The sequence below is a fragment of the Onychomys torridus genome, chromosome X (assembly GCF_903995425.1).
Source record: "Onychomys torridus chromosome X, mOncTor1.1, whole genome shotgun sequence".
Lineage (NCBI taxonomy): Eukaryota > Metazoa > Chordata > Mammalia > Rodentia > Cricetidae > Onychomys > Onychomys torridus.
Window position 1 is genome coordinate 36,092,399 of NC_050466.1, and position 13,773 is coordinate 36,106,171.

At 39.6% G+C, this 13,773-nt stretch overlaps 1 protein-coding gene across 1 annotated transcript in view; it reads left to right on the top strand.

Moving 5' to 3' along the window:
- Positions 1–13,773, top strand: part of LOC118574603 (transmembrane 9 superfamily member 2-like) — a 61,187-nt gene that overhangs the window by 14,431 nt on the left and 32,983 nt on the right. The window contains exons 6-8 of the mRNA XM_036175557.1: positions 2,171–2,298; positions 3,638–3,749; positions 10,228–10,304. Of these exons, the coding sequence (XP_036031450.1) occupies positions 2,171–2,298; positions 3,638–3,749; positions 10,228–10,304 (317 nt within the window). The remainder of the gene's footprint in view (positions 1–2,170; positions 2,299–3,637; positions 3,750–10,227; positions 10,305–13,773) is intronic.

Genomic DNA, 13,773 nt, shown 5'->3' on the forward strand with positions numbered 1-13,773 from the left:
TATTCCTCTCCTTGTCTCTGTCTCTCATTCTCTCTCTCTCTCTCTCTCTCTCTCTCTCTCTGTGTGTGTGTGTGTGCGCGCGCGCATGAATGTATTGTGCAGAAGTCAGAGGCTGATATCAGATGGAGATGTCTTTCTCATTTGCTCTCCACCTAATGTTTGAGACAGGTTCAATCACTGAACCTGGAGCTATACTAACTGGCCAGTAAATCCCAGACATCTTTTTTCTCTGCTTCCCCAGGATTGGAAAGATGTGTGCTGCTGAATTTAGCTTTATATGTGGTTGCTGGGAGTGGAACTCAGGTTCTCTGTCTTGTTTGGCACACACTTTACTGATTAAGCATCTCCCTGTCCCCTTTTGCGAGATATTTTCATGTAGCTTGGTCTAACCCCAACATGCTATGTAGCTGAGGTGGCTTTTAACTCAGGATATTCCTGCCTTCTCCTCTGTTTCTTTTTTTCCCTCTCACTTTTGTTGAAAATAGACTCTTTTTTTTTTATATAATATATCCTGATTAAAGTTTCTCTTCTCTCTACTCTTCCCAGTTCCTCTGCACATCCCCTCTCATCCAGATCCACTCCCTTTCTGTCTCTTGTTAGAAAAGAACAGGCTTCTAAGAGATAACAACAAAACATAACAAAATGAAATACAATAATAAGATAAAACAAAAACCGTCACATAGAACTTGGACAAGGCAAGCAAACAAAAGGCAATAAGACCAAGAGAAGGCACAAGAATTAGAGACCCACTCATTCACACACTCAAGAATCCCATGAAAACACTAAACGGGTAGCATAATATATACACAGAAGACCTGGTGCAGACTTGTGCAGGCCCTGTGCATGCTGCTTCAGTCTCTGTGAGTTCAAATGAGCTTTACTCGGTTGATTTAAATGGCCTTGTTCTCCTGATGTCCTCTATCCCCTCTGGTTCTTATACTCCCTTTTGCCTCCTCTTCTATGAGGTTCCCTGTACTCTAAGTGGAGGGATTTGATGGAGACATCACATTTAGAGTTGAGTATTCCAAGGTGTCTCTCTCTGTCTCTCTGTCTCTATCTCTGTCTCTGTCTGTCTGTCTGTCTCTGTCTGTCTCTGTCTGTCTGTCTCTCTCTCTGTCTCTGTCTGTCTCTGTCTCTCTCTCTCTCTCTCTCTCTCTCTCTGTGTGTGTGTGTGTGTGTGTGTGTGTGTGTGTGTGTGTGTGTGTGTGATGTCTGGCTGTGGATCTCTTTATTTGTTTCCATCTGCTGCAGGAGGAAACTTCTCTGATGATGAAGGCCAGAATCATATGCACTTAAACTATGTTGATGACATTTTTTTTTAAGAAAGCTCTCATTCTAGCCCAGACCAGTCTGAAACTGGAGTCAGTTCTCTTGCCTTAGTCTCTCATGTGTTGGGTTTGTTTTGTTTTTGTTTTTGTTTTTGTTTTTTTTTTTTTTTTTTTTTTGTTTTTCTGAGACAGGGTTTCTCTGTGTAGCTGTGTGCCTTTCATAGAACTCACTCTATAGCCCAGGCTGTCCTTGAACTCACAGAGATCCACCTGCCTCTGCCTCCCAAGTGCTGGGATTAAAGGCCTGTGCCCCCAAAGCCCCGCATGTGTTGGGTTTTACAGTCATGAATTACTATGCCTGGATCTATTGATATTTCACTAGTTAATTTTTCTTATCCCATATTCTTATGTTGTTAAAACCTAAAAATGACATACTTTTATGACAATTACAATTTTACAATATTATTTCTTTAACAACTATTTAATACTTAGAGTTGACTAATACTTTATTAGGCCAAATACTCATGGTTTCAGTTTTAAACTCATAGAAACATAATTACTCTTCATATGCTTAAATTTATAGCACAGTTTTTCTTAAGAAGAAATTTAGATTTTTTTAATTTTACCTGTGTTTATGTGTATGCACTCTATGTATGTCTGGTGCAGCAAAGATCAGAAAAGGGCATCAGGTCCCTTGGAACTGGAGTTACAGCAGGTTGTAAAGATGCTGGGGAGTAAATCCAGGTCCTCTGAAAGACCAACTGCTGACTTCTCTCTCCAGTCCCATGGTACATTTTTTTTTAAAAGTATTAGTGTAGACAATTTTTTATTCCATTACCAGGTTTTGTATATTTAGTTTCTAGAAAAAGTTCAAAGTTTAAAATTTCTTTTATCTTTTACAGTCTGAATTCAACAAAAGTAATAGTTTGTACCTCTTCAACCATTTTGACATTACTATTACATATCACATGGAAAATGACACAGCCAGGAATGTTGCAAAATTGATTAGTTCCAGAGTTGATCCCAAAAGGTAATTGTGGAGCTTCTTTTTAATTGGTTCTAATGATTTAAAAATGGACTTAAACTGCAGCGATTCTCAACTTGACTTTTTTTTTTTTTTTACTTTTAGGATAGCTATGTATACATTACATGATGTATTTTGAAAGATTAATCATTCTTTTCCTCTGTGGTCCACGTGCTAAGAATCTGAGCATCGGGTTGGGGATTTAGCTCAGTGGTAGAGTGCTTGCTTAGCAAGTGCAAGGCCCTGGATTCGATCCTCAGCTCAAAAAAACAAAACAAAACAAAACAAAAGAATCTGAGCATCACACAATGTTAGGAAGAATGGAAAAAGAAGCATAGATTTATTGGGAGTGTTCTAGCTGTTGTTTTATTATAAAGGGGTTAATATATAAATATATTTTGATTTGTTTTTCTTGAGAGGACAGCTTTATTACCAGGAGATTCTATTAGAAAAGTATCAGGTGAGTGGAAGAATTTGCTAATGATTAGAGCTCTCTCAAAAGATGAATAAGAAGCCTCATGAATTATTGAGTACTCTGTCCCTGGACATAGTAGGAAGAGTCTGGAGACCCAGTTTTAAAGAGAATGAACAATTAGAGATCTACCATTGTACCTTGAGCCCTAATAAATGCCCAAAGAATTGTTCGTTCATCTCCATTTGCTATACCCAGAAGTTGGGTGGGTGAATCATACAAGAACCTATTCACTTTCCATAATGGCTATACTAATTTAATTGCTATCAGTTGTATATATTAGCAATAACTTTCAGTGACAAGCTTGATGCTTTATACATAGTAGACTTTCATAAATCTGGGGATTTACAAATATGATTTCTTCTTCATGTACTTAATATTCTAGCCCTACAGTTAAACTTACAAGATATTGTATTGAAGAGGGGTGAGGCAAAAGATGAAAAAAGCCATTCTCTGGTAGAATTTATTTTCTTTCTATTTAGGTGAAAGGAGTGTTCTGAAGTGGTTTTAGGTAGTATTTCAAGTCCCATTTGTTGGGAACATTTAGAGCAAAAGTTTTTTTCTGGTTTTTTGAGACAGGGTTTCCCTGTGTAGCTTTGCACCTTTCCTGGAACTCACTTGGTAGCACAGACTGGCCTTGAACTCACAGAGATCCACCTGGCTCTGCCTCCTGAGTGCTGGGATTAAAGGCGTGCACCACCACCACCCAGCGAGCAAAAGTATTTTAAATGAAGAACTATAGATGAGTATCTTTTCATTCGAGTAATCCCAACATTCCAAGTCAAGAGGCAGAAGAAGCAGGAGGATAGTGAGCTTAAAAAGAGTTCTAAATAAAGAACATAACGGAAAGCTCCCCCTTTTCTCTTTTATTAGCTATAAACATTTGGATGAAAATCACCTAACTTGCAATGAACCGCCTATGGAAATTCCTGAAGACGGTACAGAGAATTTAAATGTGGTCTACACATATTCAGTAAAATTTGAGGCAAGTATTCCATGCTGTCACCTAATTTTTTTTATAGATCAGACACATAAATATCATGTATTTATATTCAAGCTGACACTTTCATCATTTTAAAGTTGTGGGGATGAGATTAGAGCATGCATAGTGCTTCCTTTAATCAGTCAATCTTCCTCTCAGTCCCCTTTCCCTTCTATCCCCCTCTTCTCCGCTTCTCCTTCCCTCCTTCCCCCTCTAGTGTCTGCTGTATCCCATCCGCCCATGAACTCCTGATCCTCCTGCCTTTACCTCTTAAATGCTGGGATTACAGCTGTGCACCACTGTGTCTTGTTTACATCTCATGTCATTTAATTCTTCTTTTCAGAATATGTAAAAGAGCAGATAATTTTATAGGGTTGGTGTGTTTTTATATATATGTATGAAGCTTCCTAGTGAATATTCTGTCTGATGCTCCTATTATCTCAATATTTTTTGTAAACCACTTGTCTTTTATTTATATTGTTTTATTTATTTTTTCTTGATATTTTTGGGGTTCAGAAATATACTTTTTAATCCCTATATGAAGTTTTTTCAAACCTAGTGTGCATTTAATACTTCAGGCTCACTTCTCTTAGCATGAGCCAAGCTTCAGGTGCCACATGTGACTAGTGGCTGTTCCCTTGGTGAAGGTATGGACCTCTACATGTGCAGTTCCTGTCTCTTTGGCATCAACATACGTTTTCCTGCTTCTCCTAGTATAGGAAATTTGATCACACCCTGTCACATGGATTTATTCTAGACCCTGTAACTGGGTGAACTACAGTGTATCATCCTGCTTTGGACCATGAAAGTCTTACATGTGCCTCTGGTATACAGACATTCAGGAGATGGAATGGGGGCACAGGATAATCTTGACATAAGGATGGCACAGGGAAATAAATGGAAAACCAAATTTTGTACACATCATGACTCACTTGATGGAGGTCATTGCCATGTAACAACTACATGCTCCTAACCACTTGAGTTACCTCTATTTACATAGGACTGTTTCCCCTACCACCTTAAGGCAGCCAGCACCTGCAAACTTCTGTCTAGACTGAAGAGTGTATGGACTCTTGAGTGGGTGAGATTATGAGCTCCAGCCCCTGCTCAGCCACATATTGACCATAGAGAAGTTCAGATATGGTATGATAATCTTTAGTTTTTCAAGTTTTCTTTGCCTGTGTTTTGGAGATAGGTACGAGGAGTGTTGAGATAGAATTTCACTTTATAGGATGGGCTGGCCTGGAACTCACTCTGTAGCACAGTCTGGCCTCAGACTTGTGATTCCTGCTTTACTATCCTAAGTGTTGGAGTTATCATGCCTGGATCTTATTTTGCCTTTTATTTAAGAATCTTTGTGAATGTACTTTCATGTCTTCAGAGAATGATACATGTTCTCAAATAATACAAAACTAGTTTATAATGCATTTATTCAAAACGAAAGATAGAATCAATTATATTACCATTTGAGCGAACACTTCTTTATTTTTAATGACAAATATTTGATTTCTGATTATGAAGTAATTGCCTTCATTTCTTACTATTATGAATTATGGATATTGAGTGTTTATTGTGAATTATTGAATGCTGGTCTAAAATGCATATATTCATAATTCTTTTATTTTATATACTGTTTTATAGCATTAAAAATACTGGGGCAGGACAATCATGAGTTGGAGGCTAGCCTGAGCTCCATAGTGAGAATCTATTTAAAAACAAAAGCAAATAATATACTTCATGTATGCTCATTTTAACCACTGGGTCCATTTAGTGAGGGAAAGTAAATGAAGTTTGGAGGGAGAGGTGCTAGGGAATATGACAAGAGTTAGATGGGAGGTAGTAGGGGATGAATTTGTTCAAAATATGTAGTATGCATGTATTACCTTTCCAAACAATTAAAGACCCAACCTAATAAAAATAACCCTTACTGTTTTCTTTAAAAAAAATTATTGAAAATAGATTCTTCTCTTATCCGATATATCCTAGCCAGAATTTCCCCTGCTTTCACTCCCTCCAGCCCTTCCTCCCAGATCCCCTTCATTTCGTCTTCAGAAAGGAGCAGGCCTCCAAGTGACAACAGCCCAACAGGTCAAAGCAAAATACAATAAGACAAGATCTGCACCCTTGGAAGATTGAATTAGAGACACGTTTAATGTTGAGGCTCATGGCCATGATGATATGTGCATAGCAGAAGCAATTTCAAGAGGTTTGAGGAATGTCAGATATTTTGGATGTGGAAAGCAAGGAAAACCAACCAACCAACCAACCAAACAAACAAACAAACAAACAACAAGGCAAAAGCCCTCATACTGAGGCTAGACAAAGCATCCCAATAGGAGGAAAGGAGCCCCAAGAGCAGGCAGAAGACTCAGAGACATACCCACTCTCACTGTTAGGAGTCCCAGAAAAACACCAAGCTAACAGCCATAACATATGCACAGAGGGTCTGGTGCAGACCTATGCAGGCCTAGTGCTTGTCCTTTCTGTCTCTGTGAGCCAATTGAGCCCTACTGTTTTCTCTATCAAACAAAGATGTTTTTGTTTCATTATAATAAAAGGTTTTGATGTGAATTCTAGTTTAAGCTTTGCTTGTGAGCTAGCCTGCGAATCTTTCTACAGATTTATGCACTGCATGTTTTGTTTGTTTTGCAGTGTGGAATATGGAACTCAGGGCTTTACATGTGTAACACCGAGCTACACTTATAACCTTATGACTTTGACTTTGTGGGTTTTTTTTTTGTTTGTTTTGGTTTTTTTGTTTCTCTGTAGCTTTGGAGCCTGTCTTGGAACTCTCTCTGTATACAGGCTAGACTTGAACTCACAGAGATCCTCCTGCCTCTGCCTCTTGAGTGCTAGCATTAAAGGCATGTGCCACCACCACCTGGCCATGACTTTATTTTATTGGAAAGTACAGTTCTGATTTTCAGACAGCATGAGCCAATAGCTGATTACAGATCAGAAGTTTTGGGGTCTGGCTTGCACAATTAATATTGTGACTCTGAGTACATTCATTCTTTCCTTTCCCTGGGACACCAGTTTCCTTCTAATAAAATGAGGGAGCTAAACTGGATCAGGGACTTTCAACTCTATTGGATTGATGTCCCTTTAATAATAAATGTTTTATAACTCTCCCTTTACTATTCTATCATATGACTAATAGTTAATAGGGAACAAAACCTGTCTATGCATGTCATTTTAACAAACACCAGTGTAACATCCTAATGAAAACATAAAGGGGAAATAGTAACTTTTAATAAAATAATATACTCTTTATGTATTTTATCCATTTTATATGCTTGCCTCTATGTGTATAGTCACTGTAAGTGTGATCATGGGCAGACAAAAATACTGCAAATGGTTGGCCCAAATACTGCTGTTTTTCAAATGATGCTATGACTTCTTGAAATGTCAGTCAATTTTGGTAACATACCAAGACAAGCATAGTACCATTTTCTCCTAATTCAGTAAGAAAGTTGCATTCTTTTTTTTTAAATACAGATATTTGTGTTTTAATTTTACATATCAGCCATGGGTTCCCCTGTCTTCCCCGCTCCCACCCCCGACCCCACCTTCCCTCAAGCCCCTCCCCCCCCATTCCCATCTCCTCCAGGGCAAAGACTCCCCTGGGGATTCAATTCATCCTGGTGGATTCAGAACAGGCAGGTCCAGTCCCCTCCTTCCAGGCTGAGAGAAAGTGTCCCTGTGTAAGCCCAAAGTTCCAAACAGCCAGCTCATGCACTAAGGACAGGTCTTGGTCCCACTGCCTGATTGCCTCCCAAACAGTTCAAGCTATTCAATTGTCTCACTTATCCAGAGGACCTGATCCAGTTGGGGGCTCCACAGCTTTGGTTCATAGTTCATGTATTTCCATTAGTTTGGCTATTTGTCCCTGTGCTTTTCCAATCTTGGTCTCAACAATTCTCGCTCTTACAGTCCCTCCTCTTTCTCTCCAATTGGACTCCTGGAGCTCCACCTGGGGCCTGGCTGAGGATCTCTACATCCACTTCCATCAGTTATTGGATGAGAGTTCTAGCACAACAGTTAGGGTGTTTGGCTATCTGACCACCAGACTAGGTCAGTTTGGGCTTTCTCTCGACCATTGCCAGCAGTCTATAGTGGAGGTATCATTGTGGATTTCTGGGGGCCTCTCTAGTACTCTAGTATTTTGCTTCTTCCTGTTCTCATGTGGTCTTCATTTATCATGGTCTGTTATTCCTTGTTCTCCCTTTCTGTGACAGTTGCATTCTTGAGGGGGAATATTTAATATATATTAAAATCATATAAAATACTTTATAAAGCGAAGTTGAAATCAAAGGGTAGGCAATAACAAGCAGTTTCTCTCTCGCCTACGTGAATTTTGGATGGGACATTTGAAAGGTGTGGGGCATAGCACAAGTCTCCTCAGTTCTCTTTTATGTAGCTCTCCCTATGCACTGCAGGACATCTGGCTTTCTGAATGGAAGTAGCAGCCACATGTTTTCCATTATGCCCTGTAGGGGGTGCTGCTCTTCCTGTGGAGAACCATTGGACTAGCGATTAAATTCCCTACAAAATTGAGTCTCTGTGTAATTTCTATTGACTATGACACATCACGGGGTACTCTACTATGGATAAAGAAGTCTTTGTTTCCACCTGGTTGCTGTGTTACTGTTACCACCATTAAAGACCAATTTGCCATATATTATTTTATGAGAATTGCTAGCTTACAAAAAGATTTTGATACTTTGGGATGGAAAGACCAAGAATAATTCATTAATTTTAAGCAGATAAAAAATAGGTTCTCTGTTACTTAGTTATCTTTTTGTATTTGTCATTTTGTTTTCATGTGCCTTAGATTTTTTAAATAGTTTCTTTGGGATGACTAATACATGTTATGACCTATTATTTCCAGCAGATGGCAGTGTTTGGTGCAAAAAAAACCCCACAAAAACAAAAACAAAAACAAAAAAACAAAAAAAACCCCAACAACAACATGCTTAAACACTGTTGATGTCTTGGCTGAAATTTTCCCAGTTTTCCTTTCCTTTCCTTTCCTTTCCTTTCCTTTCCTTTCCTTTCCTTTCCTTTCCTTTCCTTTCCTTTCCTTTCCTTTCCTTTCCTTTCCTTTCCTTTCCTTTCCTCTCCTCTCCTCTCCTCTCCTCTCCTTTCCTTCTTTCCTTTCCTTTCCTTTCCTTTCCTTTCCTTTTCTCTTCTCTTCTCTTTTCTTTTCTCTTCTTTTCTTTTTTCTTTTGAGATGGTGTCTTGTATAGTGCAGGCTGCCTTGAGCTCAACTATGTAGCTGGGGATAACCATAAATTTGAAGTAGCAAAGTTGTTGATTTGTAGTAAAAGAAGTTGTCTTTTGACTTAAATAATATTTATAATGGCTGTATGTTTGCAGGCAATGTGTATAGGGAAAGTGTAAGAAAATTCTCTACCTTTATTCACTTATCTCTGATTTCTCTTTCTGAAGACATAATCTTTACTTTTTCCAATTTATCCTTCCAGAAAAATATTTGCATTTGCAATATAGGTATATTACTTTCTGGGGTAAGGGGAATAAGATTTTAAAACTTAAAAAAGGATTATTGTGTGTGTATGGTGTTTGTGTGTGGAGTGGCAGTTAGGTTAGAGTACCACTTTGTGAAGTCTATTCTCTCCTTTCCCTGTACCTGGGCTCTGGGAATCAAATTCACTTTGCCTGATCATGTAGCAAGTACCTGCTGGCCTTCAGACTGTAATTTTGCCATATGTACTTCTCACCTTTCTAAAGTTAGTTCTGTCTCAGAAATATCACTCACTCATCAATACATTACATTTTTTCTTTCTTTTTTTTTGGGGGGGGGGAATTGAACAGGGACTTGCACTTATTAGGTGAGCGCTCTACCACTGAGCTAAATCCCCAACCCCTCATTTCATTCTTTCTATTGCTAGCGCAGATCACTATCTTATAGTCTTATCCTGAAGAGCATTTTTGATTGTGGGTATTTAATTTTCCAAATATTACAGTGATTCATTATGTAAAGGCTTATGCACTTTTGCAATTATCATAAGAAGTTACAGTGTAAGTGGAAGTATGTCAGGATAAAAGGGAAAAAGGTAGTGTCTGATGGGTTTGGGAACTACATAAAAAATAATAGCAGAGGCATGCTATTTTGTTGGATAGCAACAACTTTTTTCTACTTCTTCCTTTTTCCTTTTCCTTTTTGTTTCTGAGACAGAGTCTTTTTATGTAGCGCTGGCTGGCTGCCCTGGAACTCACTATGCATTCCATGCTCGCGTTGAACTCACAGAGATCCACCTGCTTTGGCCTCCTCCCTACTTCTTTCTTGTAATGAGGTCAAATATTACTGAGTAAAAGCAAGCTTACAATGTAACGGTAGATTCCATGAAGCCTTAAAGGGGCAAAAGCCCGTGCATAATAGGCTTCTATATGCTTCTGAGTAACAAATCACAAAAGGACAGGTAAAGTTTAGTCATTTCATTTTATATTTTCATTTTAGAAAAGCAGTTCTACTGAATCTTCTGAATGGGATTATGATTTAAAGTCTACAGCTGAGATGAACCTTCATTGGATTAGGTAAGCACTTCATAAAATAAAGACAAAGTAGCTCCAGGAGAGCAAACATAAATGATGATTTTCCTCAAATTTGTAGGTGGGAGTGGGCACTGGGGATGAGCCTGGAATCTTGTACATGCAAGGCAAGTGCTCTGCTACTCAGTTGGCTCCTCCTCCTAGAAACAGCCTTTTGCTATTATTGTTTGGAGACAGTCTCATGTATTCCAGGTTTGCCTTGGCTATACAGCCAAGGATGGTTTTGAACTCTGGGTCCTCCTGCCTGTTCTCTCCCAGGGTTAGGAGACTTGTTTTTAAGTTGATGATACTGAGCAGCATTTCTTTTGGGCTAGTTTCCCCTCTCGTTCTTTTCTACCTACTAACATATCTGGTGAAAAGAAATATATTTTACATACATTAATGTTTATGCTGAAGGGAAAGGAAGCTGTGATGTAGATGTGTCTTTATGTAGATGACATGGGGGGTGGTGGGCAAAATCTGACTGTGGAAGCAGGCTTTATGCAATGGATGAAAAGCAGAGTTGGGCAGAGTGGTACACACTAGTAACCTCAGCACTTGGATAGAAGCAGGAGGCTAGGCTAGACACCTTGTAAGAAACAGGCAGGAGGGAAAGAGACAGACGGCAAAGAAAATGGGAAAGTTTGTCTGTGGACTCAGATGGTCTGAGCAAACCAAGAGTAAGAAAATGTAAGTCGCTAGGTAGAGGAAGGTAGCAATGTCATGAAAAACTGGAGAGAGAGAGAGAGAGAGAGAGAGAGAGAGAGAGAGAGAGAGAGAGAGAGAGAGGAAAGATGAGTCAGGAAACAATGGATGTGATCATGCACATTCCCAACTTCCCCTTTCTCTCCCCCTAGGTCCCCTCACATGTCCCCATCATTCTTCACACCCTCTCCTTTTTTTTTTTTTTTTTTTTGCTAATTACCTGCTGAGTACGATTAGTGCTGATTGTTAGAATGTTGACTGACTGATCTTGTTACTTGATCTTGGGTAGGTAATCATAACTTCAGTGAGGTTTTGGTACAATGGCTATGTTATGTCCCAAAGAAAGCATTTCATAGCACTCATCCCTGTCTTCTGTCTCTTATATTCTTTCCATTTCTCTCCTGTGGTGCTCCCTTGGGAGCACAGACTGATAGAGATGTCCCATTTGTGGCTTCTTCTCAGCATTTTGACTAGTGGCGAGTCTCTTTACTAACTTCTGACCACTGCAGACAGAAGTTTCTAGCTCATGTCTGAGCCCAGCATTAATCTATGGGTATAAATAACTATTTAGAAGGCAATTTAACAGCATGCTGTTTACATCCTCTCCTTCCATGGCCTGTAAGCTCTCTGGCCACAATGGGCTTTTGACCAGGTTTATAGTACCAGTCCTAAATTTCTTCCTGTGGAGCAGTCCTCAAATCAGATCCAAAAGCAATTGGTTGCTCTAATAACTTTCATGCCACTGCTTTGGTCATGGGTACATCTTGCCTGGCATGTCAGTATTGGAGCATGAAAGTTGGCTGTGTTTGAGGCTTTTCTCTTCTAGAGGTCTGCCTAGCACCTTCTGGCCCAATGAAAGCTAGCCAGTAGGGAAGAAGTTTTCAGGTCAGTTCAAACTTGATGAACTAACAGCTTTCAAATTGGCCATCTCATCAAGGCAGGTTATACAAATAGGAGGATTATATGGAAATAATGTCTGGCAGTGGAGTCCATTTATTCAACAGCATTTTCTTTTGGTTCCTGATACCCTGAGTACCACTAGTCTCCAAGTGGTTAATGAAGTAGAAAGGCCTCTGCTTAAATGAAGCTTCCACTGTCGTCTCTTCCATGTAAAAGATCTTGATTTCAGGAACTTTCAACAGGATCAGACAACATAATTGACAATCTGACCATGGAAGGAGCAATTTCAGTGTGGAACTGAGGGATGGACAAACTGAGTTTTAGAAAGTTAGTTGTTAGAAAGAGCTGACAATGGGACAAGGAAAAGTTAACCACTTAGGAGATTATGTAGAGAAGAAATGAGTGAGTATACTTAGTATTTCTTCCCCCATTCTTATTTCCTATAATAAAGCACCTGAGGGCAGAAGAAGGCTGTAAAAGGAAACTGAAAGTAAGGAAATGGGTGATACTGTGATACAGTGTTTGCAAAGTGGTGATTCTTCTTATATCCCCATTGCCTTTAAAATGAGGCTAAAGTCTTCCCCAAGTGTGGTTGCACACACTGAGATCCTAGCACCGATGCAACTGGGTCATGATTTTGAGGTCAGCTTGAGCAAGATACTCCCTGTCACAGAAGAAAGGAACTGAGGCTGAGAGAAAATGAATATGATTTTATCTTTACTCATATTCTTCACATTCCACATACAGTACATTCCTAGAGAAATCTTTTGTTTAGAAAGCTCCCTATGTTGATCAAGCCACACATACCCAGAAGTCTCCTTGGAAAAACATTTGTTTGTTATCTTGTATTTTTACACACATATGCGTGCATGCACATGCACACACACATGCACATATGCAAACACAAACACAGAGAGACAGAGAGACAGGGAAAGAAAGACAGAGACAGAGAAATAGAGAGGGACTGAGACAGAAACAAAGAGAGAGATGTGGAGAGAGACACAGAGAAAGAGAAACAGAGACAGAGACAGACATACAGAGAGATTTAATGTAACACAAATTGTAAACGGTTTTATTAGTAAAGAAAACCCAGAGCCAGATATTTGGGTGAAAGCTGAAAAGATCAGAGAAGCAGAACAAGCCACAACCTAGCCTCAACTTGCCAGCTCCTCAGCTGATACTGTTTCCATGAATCCTCAGACTGAAAGTGTCAGAGTCCTCACCCCTGAGGGTCCCAGTTGAACTGCTGCTTAGTTCCTGTCTCCTCATGCCTTGTATACCGTTCTCCACCCAGCCATGTTACTTCCTGGGATTGTGAACTTTCCAAGCAAAGGCATGAGATCTCAAGTGCTGGGATTAAAGGTGTGTACCACCACTACCCGACTCTGTTCCCAGTGTGACCTTGCACTCACAGAAATCCAAACAGATCTCTGCCTCCCAAGTGCTAGGATTAAAGGTGTGTACCACCACTGTCCGACCTCTATGTCTAATCTAGTGGCTGGCTCTCTCCTTTTTGTTTTTGTTGTTGTTTTGTTTTGTTTTGTTTTTTCGAGACAAGGTTTCTCTGTGTAGCTTTGCGCCTTTTCTGGAACTGCTTTGGAGACCAGGCTGGCCTTAAACTCACAGAGATCCGCCTGCCTCTGCCTCCTGAGTGCTGGGATTAAAGGCATGCACCACTACTGCCCGGCTATGGCTCTCTCCTTTGACCCCCAGATAAGTTTATTAGGGTACACAATATATTGGGTTACACAACATATCATCATAATTTTCTATTTTTTAAAAGACAGCATCTCTTAGACTAGGTGGTCCTTGAACTTGTAACCTTGCTTCTACCCCCAAATGCTGGGGTTACAGGTATGTATATCCATGC